The 24,272-nt window shown below is 40.0% G+C and overlaps 1 protein-coding gene across 2 annotated transcripts in view; it reads left to right on the top strand.

Annotated features, from left to right (window-relative positions):
* Positions 1–22,569, top strand: part of kcnt2 (potassium channel, subfamily T, member 2) — a 50,885-nt gene extending 28,316 nt beyond the window's left edge. Inside the window, exons 12-28 of one of the 2 annotated variants that reach the window (XM_036554067.1) lie at positions 317–380; positions 1,257–1,365; positions 1,542–1,650; positions 2,107–2,256; positions 4,285–4,514; positions 5,937–6,153; positions 6,444–6,549; positions 6,758–6,930; positions 7,379–7,450; positions 10,381–10,515; positions 13,715–13,826; positions 15,115–15,216; positions 16,615–16,698; positions 17,174–17,302; positions 20,282–20,573; positions 21,665–21,749; positions 22,426–22,569. In XM_036554067.1, the coding sequence (XP_036409960.1) occupies positions 317–380; positions 1,257–1,365; positions 1,542–1,650; positions 2,107–2,256; positions 4,285–4,514; positions 5,937–6,153; positions 6,444–6,549; positions 6,758–6,930; positions 7,379–7,450; positions 10,381–10,515; positions 13,715–13,826; positions 15,115–15,216; positions 16,615–16,698; positions 17,174–17,302; positions 20,282–20,573; positions 21,665–21,749; positions 22,426–22,540 (2,284 nt within the window). In that variant the 3' untranslated portion in view covers positions 22,541–22,569. The remainder of the gene's footprint in view (positions 1–316; positions 381–1,256; positions 1,366–1,541; positions 1,651–2,106; positions 2,257–4,284; positions 4,515–5,936; positions 6,154–6,443; positions 6,550–6,757; positions 6,931–7,378; positions 7,451–10,380; positions 10,516–13,714; positions 13,827–15,114; positions 15,217–16,614; positions 16,699–17,173; positions 17,303–20,281; positions 20,574–21,664; positions 21,750–22,425) is intronic. The other variant, XM_036554068.1, reaches the window with a different exon arrangement.
* The last annotated feature ends 1,703 nt before the right edge of the window (positions 22,570–24,272 follow it).

The following is a 24,272-nucleotide window of genomic DNA, read 5'->3' as shown; positions in this document are numbered from 1 at the left end:
ACTGCAATAAATGTATTGTTCTTAATATAAAATCAATGCAATCCCTAGGCAACACTACCTTTACCAATACAGCAAGTACCCTGCTGTATTGGTAGGACAACCCTAGTTTGCTCGAACATTGTCCTCCTATAACCTAATGTTGCTGCAGCAACCTCCAGAGGAAATAAGTTGCCCAACAAAAGACCTCATTATTTCCAGACTACACGTAGAGAAATATGTTTCATTTATGAGGCTTACTGCATGCTTATTGGATCTCCTGTTGTTTTCCAGTCGATTAATTTTGGTTTTTGGTTTTTTGGGCATTTTCTTGTTCCAGGCTGGATAACGCAGAGGGCTGCTTCATCCTCAGTAGCCGATGTGAAGTGGACCGCACAGCTGCGGTGAGTTGACCAGAAAACTGCCCCTCTAGATTTGATTTGCCAAGTTGGTGTGGGCACACAAAGCCACAGCATTTGGAAAGCCAGACCGTTGTTCACTTCGCTGTTTCCTGTACAGAAGATAGGATGCAAAGTGGATCTCATTAATTCCCAGCAACACTAAATGTCTGATTCCATATCCTTCCCTTAGCACAGTGTTAAAATAGAAAATAGCTTTTCTGACTTTGTGAAAGAGATCAGAATATTATGCTCCAGTCATGATTAACTGATGCAATTGGCACATCTGCATGTTTCCCTACCTGACTTGGAGTCATATCAGCCAACGTTACCTTTCTCTAGACTGGTAGGGGTGGCACAAGTTCAGATGTCACCAAAAAGGGAGAAACTCTTTGAAAGAAACATGCTCTGTGGCGCGTTGAAGTCAGATTGACCAGTCATCAGAGAGGACACATAGGTTATGTAAGATGGGGGATTGCTTTTGTGCTCTTTCAGGGAAACTGAGAGATGAGCCATCATCCTCAGTGTAGCACACAGGAGCAGACATCCTCGCATTAGGACTCACTCCAGGGCATGAGTCACCACTGCCTCATCTCTGAACCCCATTACATTAAATTAGGCTGTTTCTGCTATCTTCCTTGGCCTTCATACTAGGTCCCAGTTCACTGTGACAGCACAGGGCACCCAATGAGGTTATCACCAATGAATAACAACAGGGAGACACATAAATATATATTGTATGCATAAATATATCCACAAAAGGGGACAGGTGCAGAAGGAAGGAGACCACTACCCATGGTGCTTACTAATGTTTAATGCAGTGCTGTTAAGATAAGCACACGTAATTATGGGTTATTTACTGTGGATAATCTTATATTTCAGGATCATCAGACGATTTTAAGAGCTTGGGCAGTAAAGGATTTTGCTCCTAACTGCCCCCTCTATGTCCAGATTCTTAAGCCAGAAAACAAATTTCATGTCAAGTTTGCAGGTAAGAAAAGCACCTTCAAACTCAGCCGCATGTTGCCATGCAGAGCGAGTTTCCCTGGATAATTTTTGTATTTGTAAACATAAAATGCTCCCTCACTTATTGTTACTGCTTGGTGATCTGTTGTTTTTTCTTCCTCCTGAACAAACCCACAATGTAACCCGGGTCACCTGATCCAGATCACGTGGTCTGTGAAGAGGAGTTCAAGTATGCCATGTTGGCTCTGAACTGTGTCTGCCCGGCAACATCCACCTTCATCACCCTGCTGGTCCACACTTCCCAGGGACTGTGAGTGTGTGACCTGTGTCATGTGGTGCAGTAGTTAGAGTGCTAGCTCCACGGTGTGAGAGTCCTGAGTTTAAATCCTGCTTGAGTCCTTAAGTGAAGTGCTCTGTTAAAACCTGTTAAAATTCAACCGATACAAAAGGATTCCCAGCTGTGTTTGAAATGGTAACCTTTGTGATCTTTGGTAAGGGGTTGTACTGGGCTCTGGACCTGGGGGTTGTTGTTTCAAGTCCTAATTTAAATATTTTATTGTGCTCCTGAGGCCCTCAAAGTCTTTAAACTCCAACTGGCCCAGTGTCATTTACAAGTTATTAAATATCTGCAATGTAAAATAGTAGGTTTGGCCATCTTGGATAAGGAAGAGCAGTAGTTAATCTGAGACTGGGGGGGCGGTTCCACTGAGCAGTTCAGCGGGGAGTGGATCACAGGACGTGCACAATGTGTGTCCTTGATTTCCAGGGAAGGGCAACAGTCCCCGGAGCAGTGGCACAGAATGAGTGGTCGTTGCTCGGGCAATGAGGTGTACAGCATCATCCTGGAGGAGAGCGTCTTCTTCTCCGAGTTTGAGGGGAAGAGCTTCACCTACGCCTCATTCCACGTACACAAGAAGTGAGTGATGAGAGCACCCCCTACTGAGCCACGGTCTCACCTACTGTTAGATATTGTCTCTGTAGGTGGCCTCACAGGGCCACCTCTCTATATGCTCACTGGATCATGGCTTTCAGCATGGTTTTGACACCATAGTTTCCCCATCTCTTCAGACTCAGAAGCACTGCTCACTTGACTGTCTATTCCCATAACTTCAGTTATGTACTTTCCACCTCAGCCTTGTGGTTGTGAAGAACAGGATGTTTCAAAAGTCGGCCAAACAACTGAAAAGTGTCAAATTGCAGTGTATTACCAATAAGCTGTAACCACATGTGTGCAATGACTCAAAGCATCCTCAGGCCATCTCATGAGCTGAAGGGTGAACCTGTTTCCCAGCACTGTTCAGTGATAAGGGTCATCTACTTGATGGGTACAACCACACTTTCTAGCCTACATCCTTCTTACAGAGATCTTGAAATGAATGGCACCAGTTGTAAAAATGATATTGTAAAGGATGGTTGTTAGGTCAAGTGTTGATGGGACAGAGAGAACAAACTTTCCTGTCTTTTAAAGCAGACCAAAAGCACTTTACACTGTATGCCTTACCATTATAGCAATACAATGTACACTATATGGACAAAAGTATTCGGATGCCTGACCATTACATTGTAATGACATTGTATTCAAATATGTATACTTTAATAATAAATTTAATATGGAGTTGGTCCCCCTTTTGCTGCTATAACAGCTTCCACTCTTCTTGGAAGGCTTTCCACAAGATTTTGGAGTGTTTCTGTGGGAATTTGTGCCCATTCATTCTGTAGAGCATTTATGAAGTCAGGCACTGATGTTGGACTGGCTTGGCTCGCAATCTCCGTTCCAATTCATCTCAAAGGTGCTCGATGGGGTTGAGGTCAGGGGTCTGTGCGGGCCAGTCAAGTTCTTCCAGACCAAACTCATCAAACCATGTCTTTATAGTCCTTGCTTTGTGCACTGGGGCACAGTCATGTTGGAATAGAAAAGGGCCTTCCTCAAACTGTTGCCACAAAGTTGGAAGCATAGCATTGTCCAAAATGTCCTGGTATGCTGAAGCATTAAGATTGCCCTTCACTGGAGATAAGGGGCCTAGCCCAAATGCTGAAAAATAGGTGTGGCCAAATACTTTTGTCCATATACTGTATATAATATGTCACCACAATGATATCATATCTACAGAGAAAGAGATATCAGACAATAACTCCTTGCAGCACTCCTGTGAGTCTGTAGTCCTGTAATACCCCGGTGAGTCTGTTGTCCTGCAGAACTCCTGTGAGTGTGTGTTGTCCTGTAGCACTCCTGTGAGTCTGTGATCCTGTAGCACTCCTGAGAGTCTGTGGTTCTGTAGCACTCCTGTGAGTCTATGTTTCTGTAGCAATCCTGTGAGGTAAATCTGTGGTTCTGTAACACTCCTGTGAGGTGAGTCTGTGGGCCTGTAGCACCCCTGCGAGATGAGTCTGTGGTCCTGTAGCACTCCTGTGAGGTGAGTCTGTGGTCCTGTAGCACTTCTGTGAGGTGAGTCTGTGGTCCTTTAGCGCTCCTGTGAAGTGAGTCTGTTGTTCTATAACACTCCTGTGAGGTGAATCTGTGTTTATATAATACACCGGTGATACCGTTGTCCTGCATCACTCCTGTGAATGTGTGGTCCTGTAGCACTCTTGTGAGTAGCAGTGGTGCTGTCCGTGGTCCTGTACAACACACATTGCATGCACAGATAGAGTATGCAACAGTGTAGTGTGTGCTCAGTGCTCTGACTAGGGCACACTAACCAAAAGCTCAGCAAGTCCAGTCAGTTTGTGTGAGTATATTTTAGTTACCATGCATCTGCACAATTTCTTTTGTTAAGCATGCAGATCTTTCAGAGAGTTGGAGTCAGAGTCAGTCAATTCCATTCCAATTCAGTCAATTAAATTCAATTCAATTGTAGGGAAAGCAGGAAAGCAGAGCAAAGGTCTGTCCCTGATTAACATGGTAGACACTTCTGATGGTGATCGGCTGCTTTTCTCTCTGCAGGTACGGGGTGTGCCTGATTGGTGTACGTCGGGAGGACAGTAAAAACATCCTACTGAACCCGGGACCCCAGCACATCATGAGCGGCAGCGACACCTGTTTCTACATCAACATCACCAAGGAGGAGAACTCCACGGTGAAGACACATGAGGAGAAGGGGAGGGGCCGGCCCCTGCTGGCGGGCTGCCATGGCCCCACTGGGCTTCCGGTGCACAGCATCATCGCTAGTGTGGGTAAGGCCAACACACTATGCTCGCTGTTCCCACTCCCACTCCTGCTCCCCACTCCCACTACTGCTCCCCACTCCCACTCCTGCTCCCTAATCTCCACTCCTGCTCCCCACTCCCACTCCTGCTCCCCACTTCTCATTCCTGCTCCCCCCTGTCCCTGCTTGCCGCTCCTGCTCTGTATCAAATCATTTATTCATTTCATTGCTGTAAAACAAAGGCAACAATACAGTATTGATACAGTATTGATGTGTCATGTGAGAATTCATATCAGTGATTTTTTACTTTTATTTTTATTCATGGTATTGCAGTAATTTGGATGAAACTATTTGATACTCTTTGATACTCTCCTTTTTAAATAAGCTCAGAATAATTTTAAGGTTGCATTGAATTATATAGTATCAAATGTATCATATTTGATACTATATAATATATATATTATACCATATAATATAATAATAATATAATAATGTGAATTCTTAAACATAAACATATACAATCAATTGATATGTGATATATGGTATCATTGCTTAGATACCAATATTCGTATCATAGAGTTGCTCAGCCAGAGGTTTACACCCCTACTTGATATGCAAGTTTCACCTGGCGGTCACATGCTCCACTGCTTTTTGGGAGATTCACTGTGGAGGAACTGCCTTAAATTAGTTATATTTTTACCTGTACTGCATATCAGGGCAAGTTTACCCCACATGGAAATTGTAAGTGATTTAAAGGTCACTGAGGGCCATTTTGTATTTTATTTATCACTATTGCCTAGATTTTCTCCAATCAATCTATCATCTTTCATCAGTAAGCATCTGATGGTGAACTGCTGTGAAAGCATTTAGCTGCTTGTACCAAAGGCACGTCAAGTCAATGGCCCATAGAGGGCTGATTTAGAACCGTATAGTACATCCAACCAGGCTATTTCCCTGAGGTTTTATCACACAGTTGTCTTTTCATGTGCATATATATATGTGCTTGATACATGGGAAAGTAGCAAATTTACTCCATATGGAAAACTTAACAAAAAACATTCAATTTCCTTTCATTATTTCTTATTTAAATTATCTCTAATATATTGACTGTATTTTCCGTATGATTTGATATTTTCAGTTCATTTGAAAGCATATTTGTAGGAAATTAAGTCATACATACAAGTAGTAGCCCATAGGAGACTGATTTGTTATTCGAGTTGATCTTTATTATCAAAGACACAAGATTTGCTTGCAGTTGATCACTTACAAATGGCTATATCTAAACCAACACACAACAGCATATTTAAATTAAACATCACGTATCAACAGTAAATATGAGGATATCAGTGCTAAAGGGACCACCTGCAGTCAGTGTCATCATCCTGCTAATTTCATCTGGTGTGATTGCATGGCACATCCAACCAAACCCTTTCCCTGGATTTTCTTAAAGGCACAGTGGCAATAGATCTGCAAGACACGAGCTGTAGATCTGAGTGTGGCCCCACCCTGCTGCTTCCCACGGACAGTGGCAAAGCAGGAAGCAGGAGGCCCAGCATAGCCACCGTGCTGGAGGTGGCGGATGCCTCCTGCATCCAGTCATGTGACCTCTTGAGTGACCAATCGGAGGATGAAACTTCGCCCTCCGACAGCGAGCTCTCAGCCAACGGGTGAGCTGGACACAGTGGTGACTGTAGAGTTCAGCTGATTCAAATCATTTCACCTGGGAATAGGAGACAGGAGGAAACAGGAGACAAATACACCTGTCCTGTATGACCTGAGGGACTGTGGGATATTACTGACTTCAATTAAGTTAAGAGTATCATGAATGCTTCCTTTGAAATCACAAGATTTATCCCAAGTTCAGAATGAGACAATGTGAATACACCACAGGATTCAAATTCTGTTATGACTGGAGTGTAATTCAGTGTACTAATGCAGTGTTTTTTCTTGTTGTAAGCTATGTTAAAGGATATCCTCCAAATCTGCCTTATATCGGAAGTTCTCAGACATTTTGCCATTTACTCAAGGAAAGAGTGCCATTCTGCTGCCTCAGGCTGGAAAAGGTAACAATGAATGCCATTCCTGATCAATTCAGTCAACTTTGATGAGTTCAGTGTGTTTGTTCTACCACCTTTGAAACCTCCACTGCCTCTTACAGATGAAGCATGCAGTAAACCAGAAGTTAGTACATTTAAAAATGGAGAACTTGTGTTTCTTTTTTGTGTATGTGTGCATGGTGGGTGATTGACTTGATATGTTGCACCGTATTAGAGTTGCGATCACAACAGTCATGTAGATGCCAAAGCATACAGCTTCCAGAACAAGGCGATCATAGTGTCAGCGGAGACTGCAGGCAATGGCCTGTACAACTTCATCGTTCCCTTGCGAGCGTACTTCAGGCCCAAGAAAGAGCTCAACCCCATAGTGCTACTCCTAGACAATCAGTAAGTCACCATTCAGATTCTCTACAATAATGACCATTATGACATCACCACCACCATTATTATCATCACCATCCTGCTGTTCTGCATACAGCCTTTTTGTGCTGTTAATTTGTACAATTTGGCATTAATATGTTCTGTGGTATTAATAGTCATAACTGTTGTCGTATTGTTATACATTATCATTGTTTTCCAAAGTCTTCTACCTTTGTGTGCATAGTGTAACAATTTTGCCATTGCAATAAATAAATAATCACTGGGAATACCTACCAAAGATGTTCTATTTTCTGAAAAGCAGGAATGGTCTTCAGAAAAAAAAAAAAATCCTTTTGTTTGTGATGGACTGTCTTTATGTATGAGTAATATATCTGTCTTTGTTTCTAAGTAGGCGTTATGTTGTCTGCTCCAAGCATGATTGTAAGAGAACTTGAATTGCCCCTGCATTTTCTAGGCCAGACTCACACTTTCTCGAGGCAATCTGTTGGTTTCCCATGGTTTACTACATGGTTGGCTCTATTGACAAGTATGTGACAAGTCCTTGTGTTCTTTTAAACATTTGGTGGGATTTTTCTGCATGAATATTATTCATTATATGTTTGACATTTTAAATATTTGTTTATTCATCTCAGTGCTCCCTGTGTGTATTGTCTACATTCAGTTTTATATCGGTCTAGTGTTTTGTGACAAGGCATGACGTCCACCCTTCTAAATGCATTATTTTATTCATGCCATGTTGTGGAATCTGAATAACCGATGTTAGTTCATGTGCTACTGTGATCACTGCATGCACCAGCATGATTTACACTTAAGGGAATGTTTTCTGCTCTGTGCATTCTACAGTCATGATGGAAAGTGCAGTCCTTTTAAATCCTCTTTGCCTCTGGACACAACACTGCTGCTCCCCTGTGAGCGAGCCAGATGCCTGTGTGCGTGTTTCAGCTCTTCTCTCTGTTTGCACATTCACAAGGATCATAGCTGAGGCAAGTCAATCCATGCTGTAAAACCTGGGTGTAGCTCTTTCCAGGGGAGCACCCAGGCAATGTTCAGGAATGAAGGGGCACAGGGCCACCCCCAGTTGCCACCTTTTGGCTGATATCGATAGGATTTGGTGACACAAAATTTTGCAGGCTCTTAAGCAGTTGAAGCACATTAAAAACCAACTAGGGATTGGCAAATAGTAAGCTACAAGCACTGGCACTCCGCTGAGTCAAGACACAGAAGTTCTTATTACTATTTACTATGACCAGATATTCCGCTCCTGCATTCTGCCTGTCCCCCCATCTAGGTTCTGGCAATAGAACATTCTGTTTTAAACCAAGAATTTTATATCCAGCTGAACAATTGACACAATTTTAGCTTCAGCAATACCAGAGACAGAAATTACAGTGTGAAGTGCATGGAGCTGAATATCTAGTGAACGTATAGAATCTCTGTGATCAGTGTCTCTTGTTACAGGGATTCAGCAGTGTCAAACACAGCAGGCTTTGATCCTTGTGAATGTCCCTACCTGAGAAATGGTGTGTGTAATGAAGTGCATTTGAAGGTCTAGTTCACATCCAAGAATGTATTGTATTTCTTATTAAGTGCAGCAGCTCATATTTAATATGGTTACCAAGCCAAAAACAGTACAGCCATCGTGTTACAATAAGCCCAACTAATTGCCCAGTTAGCTTTTAATGCATAGAAAGAGGAGTTACAATATGAACCTTGGGTGCGGAGATCTCCTTAAAACTTGGGCTGGGCCCATTTGCTCAATGGAGTACATTGATAAAAAGATGCTCAGAAAGAAATGAAAGACCCCTTTGTGATCTTTATTTTCTATGCATTTTGGAATATTACCATATAGGCTATATTAACAATATGAAGTTTAGCTTTATTGCAAATACAGGCACTGAGGCTTTTAAATATGACATATCATTTGTTCAGTCTGAAAAAAGAATGGTTATGTGTGCCAACTGAGATCCATACAACAGTCCAGCAGTGTTTATACGGGCCTTTGTCTTAGTCACCTCACCATTCCACTTCCATAAGTAGTCATACAGAAATTAAAACAATGCATATTCAAGAGGACATTCATTCTTTTGGTTATAAGTCTTTTGGCCTTTATGCAGAAGCCCTAAAAACAGTATATTTTCTCACTCACTCACTGACTGATTTTGCGGCTCCCTAAAGTCAGGGCAATACCTTCATTTTGCCACTAGATGGCAAAAAGGCACTTCAGCACTATTGAGTTTTTTCATCATTTTTCTTCCAAATCATATTTCATAAAATGTTTGTCTGTTTCTTTCCTGCATCAAATCTGGCATACCAGGCAAGTATGACTGCATGTGAATTGCACAGGTGAATTACTGAATTGTTAATTTACAGAAATGTAAGTGTACATGTATTCATGAGTAATCTAACATTGTGAGGTAAATGCTTTCAACAAATTCCTGTAACTAGAAACTTGACATTAAGGACTGACTCATGTGCACTCTGACTGAAATGTTACACACGCACATGTAAGCTTCCTGTCCACTGTGAGCTCCTCCATACACTGATATGTGCAAGGTAGACCCAGGAGTGCCTTTTGTTTATGGGAAGATAACATTCATCCTCTCAAGACAGTCTCTCCTTGCTATGGTAACGTGTAATGAGGGGGCCAACTCAACTGACCACTTCACTCAAATGCGACAGACACAGGACCATAGATCCGGAGATCGCGTGATGCATTCCACTTTGATCACAATCTGTGATTGTGACAGTGGCCTTCCCTTACATTGCATTTCTGTGTTACCTATGCTCTCAATGTACTGTGCAGTGAGAAGGATTCCACTGCCTTGATGAAATGGTCCACAGTGTGGATGCAAAGGTTGTTGGCCTGTGGCTGCTACAGACAAAATTGCTTTACATCACACTAGCTACACATATTCTGACTGGACACAATCACACACAATATATTCATGCGTGTTAGTAATGTGACTATGCTGGAAATGATAATAATAATGATAATAATTTAGTTAAATTATTATGGCTAATGTGCTCACTTAGGCATTGCAGTTAGATTTAATCTGAGCCTTTGTCCTTAAATTTTAATTCATTCATTTAGTAGACACAAAGCAAAAGGTGCAAAACTGCATGTACTAATTCCATGTGCACATCTGGTCACATCTGTGAGTGTCAATCTAGCATACTTTCCTTAGACTTTGTCACATTTCTCTACTTTGTGAAATAAATGGAAGACCTTCATTATTTTCTTGTACTCTTTTTAATCGTTTGCTTAAAATACAAAACATTTTCTTAAAATTTCTCAGTTCGAGATAAGAGCGAAGCGCATTGTGTGGCCGGAGTGAAATTTTTTTTAGCATAAATTTGACAGCTTCCGCGACCGTCTAGAAACGTGGGTCCACGAGGGGGGTTGCCCAGTTTTAACCCGTGTAGGGTAACCGGGATGCGCCTCGTGTGTCTCCACAGTCTCGATGACCTCCTTCGCTGCGGCGTCTCTTTCGCCGCCAACATGGTGGTGGTGGACAAGGAGAGCACGATGAGCGCGGAGGAGGACTACATGGCCGACGCCAAAACCATCGTCAACGTCCAGACATTGTTCAGGTGACAGAACCCAGGGATCCTACTGTCCAATGTAAAACCCTTGGATCAAAACCCGCCAAGTTTTCTTAAGGCAAACTGATATTGAATGAAAAAACCTACACAATAACCCAGCACTGTGTTAAAGCAGAGCAACTCTCTCCCTTGAAGGTTTTCCGGATTAAACTGTTTATTGAACCATAAACCTAGCAGTTTTGGCTCGATCCAGGGAAATCACTTCACAACTGTGAAATGACTAGGGTTAGTCACAATTATAGCCCAAAAAAGAAAAAAAATGTTGTCATAAACTGCAAATCTCAGATGCATTCTACTACACGCACATTCTTTTCTATATATGTGGTTTATATTGTAGTATATTCCAAGAAACATTTCACATGTTTCATTAAAAGTACGTTATTTTATAAAACGCATGCTACAATATACAGTATCTCTTGACAGTGTGCCTCTTTTCTGTCGAACCATGACGCTCCTTGTCATTAACATTAATTTATGTATGTGTTCCTAATGATACACAGCATTACAAGCTTGGCAGTCGCTGTTATTGGTGAAAAATGTGCACGGAATGAGGGGAAAGAACAGAACGCTTGCTTCGGCAGTATTAAGAGCTTTGTAGCTCGACTAAGCAGACGTCAAAGTCAAAACGGCGGTGACCTGTGTCTTGTAGACTTTACCACATATATTGCTGCCAAATAACGCACTAGCGGCTACGTCTAGACAATGTACCAATGGAAAGGGGGACGTTAAGCAGACGTTCAAATATCAAAGAACGAGTCTGTCAGTGCTGCACCACTTGGAGTAGAATTGTTCTGAGTTGAAAACAAGGCAGATTGTCCTCATCAACAGCTGTTGTACGGAGGAGGGGGGTCAGTGACAGAAAAGCAGAAGAAAGGGCCAGCTTTCGCTGAGCCCGTTTCCCTGGCAACCTTCTCATAGCACTACAGTGAATTTGATACTAGAGACGGCAGATTGCCCGACGTAATGGTTTGTGAAATGCAACATTCTGTTGGAAGCGCTGAATTGAAATTGTGGACAGTATTCTGTATGAAGTTAACTCAGAATACATTGAATACATAGATACGTCCTGTTGAACAATCTGAACCACCTGAGAGGCAGTCTATTTATTATAGCTTGATAGAAAATATCTGGGTGATCCCTGATGGACTTGACCGATTTCACCAGTTACGTCTGTTACTAGGCTACTCTGTGTAGGCTACAAAATTAAATGAAACAGTTATGTTATATTTCATAACCAAAAGAGTGTTGCAGAACGATACTTATACGTCATTTAGCAGTAAACAACAGATGGTAATGTCAGTATATTGTCAATAAACAAGAGTCGTTACATTCAAATACTCGAGATTCTCAGACGGCAAATAGGCCTATTCAGGGAGCCATCAATAAACGCACAAAACAGACGAGATTCGTCTGATAGCACCCGTTTAAGCAATTTCTTTATTTTAAATAAAAGTTATGCTCCGGTCGCCCCAGGGTCAAAATGTCACGGGCTTTTTTGTACTTCGGTAAAACAAGCGTATACTTTAGTGGTGTTCAAAACGATTCTTTGTAGTGATTCGGTTCCTTTCGTTCAAATGATTCGAATCTTTGACTCACTGATTCATTCACTTCCATATCGGGCGGCATACACGAATCTATAAATAGTTTTATTGTATTTTAAAAATTACTCTACGTTCCAAACATAATGTCCATTATTAGCCTGCTCTGTGGCAAAACAGCACGTCTGAACCAAAATGTCATGGTCTGAACGACCAAATGTCAGTGAAGTTAATAATAATTAAATCGTAATATTCATTACGTGAAACTGCACAATGCTATTCAAACAATCATGCATCCGCAAAGTAGCCTATACTTCGTCTTTAGGAAGGTAATAGAAACCCACATTTTAACTCATATAATAGCCTAAGTACATGTCATTTGCTAAAACTAAAAAAAACTGAGGAAAAAAGAGCCAGGCTTATATCCGAAGCGAAAAACGTCCTTTTACAAGTTTTGAACTAACCGAGCCCAAACATTTTAATATACTTGTAGGCCTAATCAGTGATGTCGTAATTTTATTTGTCGTTAATGTAGACATAGTGGCCATAGGCTTATGTATCACGTTTCTGTTTTGATTTGTAGCCTACTATGTTCATTTGTCAGTATTTATTAATAAGGACTTTATTCACGTTAAAAGGAAATGTGATGTCATCATTAAATAAATCGTAGCCTACGTAAAATTGCAGTTGTGATAAACAAAGAACTACGATATATTGTGCGCACCTAAAATATGCTACTGTGTAAATATAAAATAATATTCCAGGTAGATGAGCAAAATAATATTTAATAATATTTTTAATTCCTATAAATAATGTCATGGAAGCGCTCTGATTCCTTTTGCATCGTCACAGTCAATGGTGGATGTAGCCCAAGCCTGCTATACTGAGAACTAGTAATTCTGGCAACACGTAGTCACCAGACCTTCATAGTCAGTGACTCTTTTGAGAGGAACGGAACCGGTGTACTGGGAACTTGTCAGCATAGTCAGTGAATCTTTGGAGTCTGAAGGAACGGTTGTACTGAGAACTTGTCAACAGTTCATCAGGTCAGTAAGGGCAGTTTGGAGTCTTCGTAGTCACCGGATCTTTTGCATTGTCCCACATCGTCAGCTGTGCCGAGATGGCCAGTGGGAGGTGCTTCGAGTGTTAGCATTTCAGCCATTGGCTAGTTGTCGTCATGATCGTACTGCTGATACAGTTTTGTGATAGGCTGCTTCATGGATAGACTGCATAGCTAATATCCACTGGAGGGAGAGTTATAGCTGCTATGCCAGCTAATAAGGGCGCGTGTTTGCAAAAGGGAAGGAACGAATCTTTTAGACTAGTGATTCAGTACACTCAGTTCACCTGAAAGATTCGTTAAAAAAGATTCGTTCGTTCACGAACTGCACATCACTAGTATACTTAGCTCTTGGATCCTAAAAAAGGACCCTTCTGCGCCAATGAGCAGCTATAACTAATGTTTAAAAACAAGAAGCAGCTGAAGCACTAAGCTTTCGCGTTAGACATGGTCGGTTGACAACGACTGCAAGACGTGTTATTACCACTTAAATATTCTAATACATTTTAATGTTTATCTGTTATGATGTATATCTATGTGTCTGTTATAACTAATGAAGATCTGTGGTTCTTTTTCCTCTCTCCCTCAGGTTGTTTTCAGGTCTCAGTATTATCACAGAACTCACACATCCTGCCAACATGAGGTTTATGCAATTCAGAGCTAAAGACTGTTATTCCTTGGCCCTTTCCAAACTGGAGAAGGTAGGAGCATTCTTTTACTGTGGCAACATTTAACATGGGAGGAAAGGGTATAACTCCGGCTTACGTTACTTGGAAGAAGAGATAGATTGTTTGTGTGACGTGATGTCACTCAATATTTTGCTGTCCCATGCTGCACTGGGGTGGAAAAAACTGCACTGCATTCCCGCAGTATGATATGGGCAGAAGGAAAAAAATCTTGCCAATAAAATCATAGATGTGGAAAAATCATACACTCCAAGGGTTCTTTTTCATTTTAATCAAATGTGTATCAAAGCAGTGAATACCTCTGTCATGGCCAAGTGTGTGGTTAAGAAAGACACAACGGCCAATTGCCTGCAGCCAGCCTAACCACATCAAATATGCAGAAATCTGTAAAAAATAGGACAACATGCTTACTACTTAAAAACTGAAGTGTATTTCCTTAGGCAAATATGACCATATGTTGCTGATGTGGGGCATAGCAGTACTGCTCTGTTGTCATGATCTGTCCAAAGGTTGGTCAGCACAGTAAAATCAAAATGCTACCAGTGGGCCATCCCTCAAACCACCACCACCACCACCAACGTTGACGATTCAGTCTCCGAATGCCTAGTATCCACTTTCTAAACGCTACATTCCATTTCAAAAAACGTTCTCGTTACCCCTGCAACCGCGACATACGGAATGCAAACCATTAATTCTGATATGGGGTGGCAATGGAGAAAAACTAACAGCATTTGTCTCACACTGCGGGACAAATCTGCTGCAGGTATAAGTGTGTGCAATGGGCACTTGAACCACAGCGTCTTGTGAGATGTCTGTTTTCGCTCCGTATGGGTGAATAGATGAATAGGTCACATCAGCTGAGATGCAACATTTCAACAGGACACACAGCACATGCGAGGCTTATCATCTTCACTGTTATATGTGAATAGCAACGGTATTTGGTTTTTCCTTTTTGTTATTCCTCTATCTCAGGACACTGGGACAGTTCACTAGTGTTTTGTACATCCCATATTACTTTATTGACAATTAATATTCATGTAAGAACTCTGACAGAAAATGAGACCAACCTGATGAAACAGACGGTTTCATATATTCAGATCTATGGATTGAGAACTGGCCTACTGCAAGACAAAGCAGTTAAAATGCTTAATAAAGCTTTGTCTCCTTTATGTTATAACGAACAAAATAATACAAAAATAATACAAAATCTGTAATAGCAGTACTGTGACATAAAGACCACTAGAGGACAGTGTTGTTTTTCCCTCTTACCACAACAAAACCTAAGCCTTGTCTCCCTTTGCAGAAAGAACGTGAGAAAGGTTCCAATCTGGCTTTCATGTTCCGCTTGCCATTCGCTGCTGGAAGAGTGTTCAGCGTTAGCATGCTGGACACACTCCTTTACCAGGTAATGTATTCCCAATTTACAAACGGGTTTCACTCACGTCTGTTAGCACCTGTAAATGATTGCACTTCGCTCTGATCTCTTGCCAGCCTGTCTTCCTACTTAACGCTTTGAGCCGGTTGCTCTCATTAAGCAGATTTCAATCAATCAGATGCCGTTCAGAATGAACCTGCCAATCATATGATTTCCTCCTGCAACAACACCTGGCCTCTCATTCATTAACCAGTCAGAGAAGAACAGGGCTGAAATTCATCCTCAAGCTTACTAAAGTTATATTTGTGCATGTAAAATTAGATCACATCACTCAGCGTTTGACAAGGCATTACCACAATTTGTTATTATTGCACACTCTTAAACATATTTAATATAGCAAGAAGAGGAAACATTTGCTTAAATGCAAATTTATGTCACACTGAAACAGAGCCAGAATGCTCATATTTGAATCATAATCATATATCTGTGTATATAGTGTAGGCACATATTACACAATGACAAAGTATCCATTCAACCATAAGAAAATTGGAAATGAAAAAAGGCCTACATATGTATGTTTGCATCCTCCACACAATGTTAATATATGTGCCACCCTCTCTTGATGCACACACACTCTGACACCTGTGTGCACATTTTCTTGCATTACATTCCTTATCTTTTGGCCCTCGAGGGTTCCACAAGGATGCATCTATGGACTGAGATAGACCTAATTTAGGCTAATTTTCCTCCATGACTCCACCGTGTAAATGGCATGTTTTTCTCTGATGATCACAAGATGTGGAACACACTGTATGAAGCATGAATGTGCCTGCGGATGCCTCCTGTTTTTTTCGCGGCCGAGGGCCACATGATCCCAGACAGAATTTTTGCATCTCTGTTGGATGGTGAGGTGGAGACTCCAATGTCATTGCATTTCAGATGGTATTGTTGGAAACGTCTGTCACTGTAGGCATGGATTCAGTCCTATTGCTATGATTCCAATGTTTCATTGCTAATTTTAGCTTTACCATATTGAACAGTCTGGGTTTGGACATATTTTGCCCAAGTATAGTGTATACATTCCATTTCTGATATAAGATGTGCTCTTGATTTTACTGTAATAACAAATTTTGGGCGTAGAATGACACTATCATCAATAATATATATAACATTAGCATACACCAATATCAATAATATGATTATCAATATTAAAAATACTGTCTTGTTATTATTTATTTCTGCCTTTTTTCAGTATAGCTTGTATTGTTGTGACTAAGAGGTTGATGCAGTTTGCCTCACGAGTAATGGGCACACTGATCAAAATAATTAAAGTGAGTGGTTTCCATGTGTTAATATGCATATATTGAGAGTAAACAGCATCAAAATAAACACACTGGTTGTGCAATTACATTTTCTGTCTTGTTACAGTCATTTGTCAAGGACTATATGATTTCAATAACCAGGCTTCTTCTTGGTTTGGACACGACTCCAGGATCTGGATTTCTGTGTGCAGTAAGTGGGCACTGCTGCCATAGTTTTAATTGTGAAGTTGTTGCAGATGACACTTTTTATTAATAAGATTATGTTATAGCCAGAGTGGATTTACATAATTGATTTTACATTATAATGAAGTAACTGTTATTGTGATTGTATTGTATCTTGTACCTTCTGTTCCCTGAGCTTCCTGACTATAGATGTAAGGACCAGATATTTGGCTGATGCATTCCTCCATCCCTCATTACTTCCTTAGAGGGTTCAGACTAAACACAGATTCCAATGCTGTCTGCATTGCTTTGCTACCTATGGACATTTGATTTTTAAAATGTTCTTAGATGTATGCTAGCAAATTAGAATAGTTAGCAGCTTCAGCAACTGCAGAGGCAGACTTCTCAGCATGGAAGGTAAGGAGTGGAATATCTGCTCCATAAATCTGTGCTCTGACTGACTTGATGTACCTGTCTGTTTTTCCTGGCCATTTCTGCTGTAGATGACAATCACAGAGGATGACCTATGGATCAGGACATATGGCAGACTCTACCAAAAGCTCTGCTCCTCCAGTGGAGACATTCCCATTGGGGTCTATAGGACAGAACCCCAGATATCGCCAAAGTCAGAGGTACAGCCATGTCTGGGGTAGCTCAAGGCCAGTGGATTTGTTATTCACGCTTGAACAAAAAAAAAATGCAGAAAAAATCAACATTCAAAGGTTTGCAGTATGTTGCAGTTCCTGAAAGTGTGTGTACATATATATATATATATATATATATATATATATATATATATATATGCGCACATACACACTATATGGACAAAAGTATTCGGACACCTGACCATTACCATTACATTGTACACAGTCATGTTGGAATAGAAAAGGGCCTTCCTCAAACTGTTGCCACAAAGTTGGAAGCATAGTATTGTCCAAAATGTCCTGGTGTGCTGAAGCATTAAGATTGCCCTTCACTGGAGATAAGGGGCTTAGCCCAAACCCTGAAAAACAGGTGTGGCCAAATACTTCCATATAGTGTGTGTGTGTGTGTGTGTATATATATGTATATATATGATGTGTGCGTGTGTAAGTCAGGATTACTTATAGTAATGGTTTCCTAATCAAATAAAATAAACTGTGACTACTCTGGCAGCTTTAAAATTACATATGTTCACAAAATGCCAAACTTAATGTTCCACAGATTTTTTTTAAAATAAATGTATCATTTTCTTCATTTATGGGCACTTAAAGCTTCAACATAATGAAACAACAGTTTTATTATATTGCCAGTTTTCTAGTTAAAACTACACAGACATAGTTATTTAAATTCCCCGAAGAGTACCAATTATTTTTTAACCATTACTTGGCAATATCAGGGACTAGCAATGCTAGACAGCCAACTAGCAAATGTAGCCACACATCTACTTCTTACCACTCAGCTAGATAACATGCTTGCTATCCATCTAGCCAACTGTTTCATCTTTGTTCAGCCACAGCATGCTGCATCTAGTTATGAGTTGTAGTAAGCTAGCCAACTGGTTCGTAATCTTGTAGATAGTTTCTTAGTTATGTTAGCTCTGTTATTGTCACTGGGTTTATGATGTTTTCATACACAGATACCCAATGTAACTAGCTCCCATTACAACTTAAGATTTTTCTCATGAAATGTCAGGCGTTTCAGCTTTGTTCACATTGTTACATCCAAACCATTTCTCATGGATTTAACCCCTTTTCATTTCTGCTCTTTAATGTTCCTTTAATTGGTGTCTCCTTTTCTCTCCCCAACAATAAGCCGAACGATCTGACCTCACAGGTGAGTTTCTTTTAGGGTTAAGGGATATTCAGTCCTTCATCTTAATAGTATTTCCTTAACTTTGCTGCTGAAATTAAGTAAATGTTACTTTCCTCCCCAATATATTACATTACAGTACAAACCTATGAAGTTAAGCAACTAATGAACAACAAAAATATTAAGACTGGAAAACATCACCTTGGCTTAATTTTGAGATTTAAGTTTAAAGACAAAAATGTGGTGTCATTTGAGAGCTATTTTGGTCTGTAGTCTTCTGTGCTAACCGCCTCAGATAAAGGATGGTGTTTTCTAAACACCAAGTTTCGACATTAGCTATTTAGGCTGAAGCCACCTGGAAGAGGAATGGTGGCATTTTTGATGTGGGTATTTCAGAGTGGTCATCGTATTTGTTGACAGTAGCTCCATTTGGTGGAGTTTTGGAAAGCATCAGACATCTGAAAGCGGCACATGCTTGATGTCTGAGGTATGTCATTAAGTCCAGACAATTCCAAAATGATCAAAGGCTGAGGCGTTTCTTATATGGACACCATATATTTGATTTGAGACAAAAATGTCACATCTTTGATGCCCTGCTAAATGTGAAAGTGACAGCTCATTTAAAACAAATTCAGATCTGTGTGAACCCTGCTGAACCACAATTTCATTTTCTGATGCACGTCTTGACCTCACAAAACTATGATGCACCAAAACAAAGTTTAAATTACTTGTTTAAGTGTTATATTGAAAGAATTATCTACAATTCCTTAGTGTCTGGGCACCTGCATTACATAATTTTCAAATCTGAACTGCAAAAAGACCTATATGCATGCCTCAGTGAGCACCGATCTGATTGTAATTTGTGTTCTCCTTAACTCTGAGTGGCAATTCAGTAGCTCCTTTTTATATTTATATTTACATTTATTCACTTGGCAGATAATGACATCTTGATTGACATCAAGAGTTTGTTTCTCAAAGTGAAGGACAAAGTCCTTTGCAGTTAGTTGATTGTTGGCCTTGATTTTTGATTAACTTGATTAAATTTTTCCCCTGTTCTCCATACTGGATCCATACTGGATGCACACTGCTCACACTGAGTCATAATAGATGGAGTTCTGTCTTTTAAGGAAATTGTAACATTTCAGTATATTGCTTTTAATATCTAACTAAACAGTGTTTTTATCGTGGCATGACTCAGAGAGCAATCAGGATTTTTCAATCGAGTCTTGGGTGAGTCACTGCTGGAGTGGACACATTCTTCCCCATCAATTGTGTCAGCCTAGCGGATTTTCAATATTAATCAAGCACATCCAAAAACACATTTATTTTCTGGCCACTGGTAAACCTTTTTGCCGTGTAATTTCAGCAATGCTCCATAAATTATGCCGCAAACTAATTAAGTTGGATTTACAAGTCTAAAGTATTCAGCTCAGAGATTAAGTTGGTATTCTGCTTGATAGACCATACAAACAGCTGCCACTATTGATAATGTCTCTAAGGAATCAATTTAATTCAGCAATGTCAAAGGATACAGCAATTTGCCTCTCCAGGGAAACAGCTTTTTTGTCACACAACGAACCTAATAATTTAATATCATAACATTTTTGAAGCTTTTTAATTTGACAAGTGCTTATTAGGAAAGATTGTACACTTGCAAGCATTTTTCCTCACAATATACAAACAAAAATCTTGATGGTCAACAATAAACTATAAAAAACATACAGTAAGCTCGCTTTTGACCATTTTATCATGGTAAGTGTAGATTTAAGTATAGATTTTGAATGATCACACCCCTTCCCCCCTTGCCCCCCACAATGTAGTCTCAAATTTCAGTGAGCGTGGATGACTTTGATGATACAAAAGAGGTGAAGGAGCTCCGCAGCAGTCACCACAGCTCGATGTCAAGCGAGCAGTCGGACCGGCCACTTCTGCGGAAGAAGAGCATGCAGTGGGCACGACGCCTGAGCCGCAGGGTGCCGCGAGGTCTCAACCGCAGTGGGGAGAGGTTCAGCCAGCAGCGCATGAGCCTGTACCGCCGCTCTGAGCGCCAGGAGCTGGCTGAGCTGGTCAAGAGCCGCATGAAGAACCTAGGCCTCTCCACGGCTGGATACGGTAAGTAACTGGGGTGCAGGGCTGTTTGTGGAGTTACCAAATGCTCACTGATTTGATTCTTCACCATTATATCAGCTTAGTGGACAGTGGAAACAACAACCTTTGGAGCCCAGCTCCTTACCACTACACTACACTCCTGCCAGAAAGTCATAACACTGTGCTGTGTAGATGCAAAGGCTTTTGACTGTTTCAGATAGAGCCAGCAATTGACAGTGCACGGTACAGCAGTTTTTCCTGTTATGTCATTAATGGACCTTCACTCTGTCATTGGTAATGGGAAAAGGTACACCAATCTGGTAGTGGTGAGGAGGGAGATATGCGTCTGGTTTGAAGTTTGATTCAGTGTTGTACACGATGATGATGATGATGATGATGATACTTTATTGTCAGACAAGTCTGAAATTTTTTTTTGCATTACAGCAGCTCCATTTGCAACATCACAGAGAAGACAAGAATTGGGACAATGAAACAAAGATACATACATTTAACATAACCATCACAAAGGACAATATTCAATGTACATTTGATCTGGGATTAAGCTCCTTGTTTAATTCTAGGATTGACTGATGCACAAAAGAGTGCTTTAGTCTGGCATTTTTTTGCTTACATATTATACATTATAACACTTCTGAAACATCATGTACAAGGAAAAAAGCTTTAAAAACTTTAAAACTAAATCTTAATTTAACATTTTCATGTCACATTGGGAGGTCTTTGTTGAATGGCGTAAAATTGCTGAATAGTGATCTTTTGTTCCTCTTATATGCAGTTATATATGTGGATAGCAGGTATATCTTGGCCTACTTGCATGTAATGTAATTAAAGTAAGGCCTCAATTTCTTTCTTGGTCAAAATGAATTGGAAAATGAATTCAAATTTTAACCATAAAATTACCTATAGCAGGTGACATTTATTTTGTTTGTACTTGATCCTTTTGGACCTTGTATTGAATTGAATTATATTCATTTTACATTTCTTTAAAAATGTGAGATACTACAGTCTCAACAGGGGCTCATATGTTTTGATGCTGATTTACCACTCAGGCTGTGACTTGGTCTCGATGCTCTTCCTCATTTCTTTTTTTGATCTAGATGAAATGAGCGATCACCAGAGCACGCACTCGTACGTTTTAATCAACCCATCGCCTGACACACGACTGGAGCTTAATGACATTGTGTGAGTACAATGAAGACTATAAAAACGTATGTCACAGTCATATTCAGCCTTTCACAGAGCCACAGGAGTTCCGTTACACATCTTGCAAGTAATTTATTACACGCATGCACACACAGAAACATCAACATGCACATGCAGCGGACATAATTTTAACATATGATGGAGTGACTTTAGATAACTTTAATGCTTGCATTTCTTTTATGAATTTTTTGGGGTTTGCTTTTAAGATACAGTTTTTACATTCGTATATACATTGCTACAGTGGACAGAGAAGGAGGGAGTAGTCTTTTTTTGCTGAATTTCTTAAATAGGCAGCACCACCAGGCTGTAAGCAGGGAACAGCTGCACCTCAGAAGCCAGTGCCAAAACTGTAGCCAGTGGCATTGCAGACGGCTTATAAGGAGATAGTATTGACATCCAACTGTGTCTCTCCATTTTAGAGAGGGGCAAGTGCTACCTTTTTTAGTATTTTTAAGGTTCTCGCACAAAATGGGTTTGGCTGTCACTGGGGATTGGGGCCAGCAACGCATGTTGAAATTCATTAGCTGACGATAAATTCAGAGAACATTGTAATTAGACTAACTAGAGGCCTCCATACTGTGCACCAGAGTGGAACACACCTCAGAATGCATGATCAGTCTAAATTGTGGTGTGTTTGTGTGTGTGTGATTTTCAGGTACATCATACGAGCTGACCCACTGTCATTTGAGACAGACTCAGGAAGCAGGAAAAGCAGTATGGGCAACACTCCAGACATCGGTGTGGAGACGAAGCATGAAACTGAACTCTAATCCATTCCAAAGCATGAAACCGAACTCTGATTGAACCCAAAGCATGAAACCGAACTCAATGACTCAATCCAACAAAACATGACCTGAAGAATGTATGCCATGATGGTTTTAAAACCGGTAGCTATAACCTGGATTGTAAATTAAAATACAAATTACAGTCTTTTGAATATTTCTTTTGGACAGTGTCCTTTATGTGAGTCTATCAAGTCTATTCAGCCGAAGAAGTAAAGTGAATTTACATGAGTTTTAAGGAAGTACTTTGCACAGCCTTGTCATTCGTTCAAAATACCAGCCTACCAAGTATATCAGAAACCATCAGTCATTGAGACCTTTTGGGAGTGTTATTTAATTTATAATATTTTAAATGTAGCGGTCATGAAATCCAATTATACCTATAAGCAAAACACCATTATTACTCGGTTATTACTCATTACATCAACAAATACACCATGGAATGTAGTCATGTAGCAAACAGATAATGAAATAAAATACATTCGTTGCAACTCTTTGAATCAGAACATTACTCTAACTTTCTGCACAGCTGTACATTGTTGTCACATTTTTGCACTACATTTCTGTACAGCATTATGTGGTAAAGATTATCCTTCCTGACAGAGCTTGCTGCTCTGATGGTGGTATGAATGTCAAAATAATTAGAAGACGTAAGTTCAGATCTTGAACAGGCACAAGTTAAAAGAATACAGCTTGTGACAAAACATAACATTTAAATGCGGTACAGTGAAGGGGTTAAGGTGGTGCGTCTTTGAATTTAAGGTTGCAGTTTTCAGGATTCACAGCTGGGGCAATGCCACTACATGTTTCCTGTGGTACTTAACCTGAAAAGCTTTGCTAACTATTTTAACTACTCTATAAATGCATGTTACAGTAAATACAAAAAATAAACCAGGTGAGGTGCCCTGGAAAAAAAGCATTTGGTGAATGAATAAGTCATGTAGTTTAAGGATACGGTTTAGATTAAGGATGGATGTAGGGGGACTTCTGCTTTCTTTCACTTGTTCATAAATTTTAGGCAAGCTGTCTGGTCAATACAAAATTAACAAAGTAGGCTGTGGATACTAGCTTTCACATAGCTCTGTAAACATGGATGAAAAAAATACATACGTGTATATGTATATATATATATAAAAAGATACTTACTGAAGGTGGATGCAAAGGCACAATCAGTCAGGCATTTAACACATTTAACATTTTCAACCTTTTGTTTTTTTTTTAAGGAAAAGAGAAAAACATATTTTTAAGCGTTAAGCATAAAAAGAGAAAAAATAATTAGCATGTCCACAGTTTTGACATTATTTTGATTATGATGAGTTAAAGTAAATGCTTTTACAGCATTATAAAGCCTACAATAGTCATGATGTAATTTCAGGTCCTCCTTTGATTACTAGCCATTTTATATAACTCTGTCTTGACCAGGCAGATTGTGTCAATGGTGATATTATTGATATAGTTTTCAAACTTTGCCACTATTTTTTGTTATTGTTTCTCATAAACTGCATCATTATGTGGCTAGAATGCAAATTCTATTTTAAAAATGTATAATGCTGATGAAACTATTAAATGTTACAAGCATGTAAAGATAGAAATGGCATGTTAAAAAGTGTAAATCGCACAGGACTGCTCAGCACAGACAGGCTTTTGAATGGGAAGCTATTACTGAACGTGCACAAAGCAGCAGAATCAAATTCTTCTGTTGAATGGACCTGTTCCAGTC

The sequence above is a fragment of the Megalops cyprinoides genome, chromosome 20 (genome assembly GCF_013368585.1).
Source record: "Megalops cyprinoides isolate fMegCyp1 chromosome 20, fMegCyp1.pri, whole genome shotgun sequence".
Lineage (NCBI taxonomy): Eukaryota > Metazoa > Chordata > Actinopteri > Elopiformes > Megalopidae > Megalops > Megalops cyprinoides.
The sequence above is the reverse complement of the archived record's forward strand: the minus strand, read 5'-3'. Positions and strand labels throughout refer to the sequence as shown.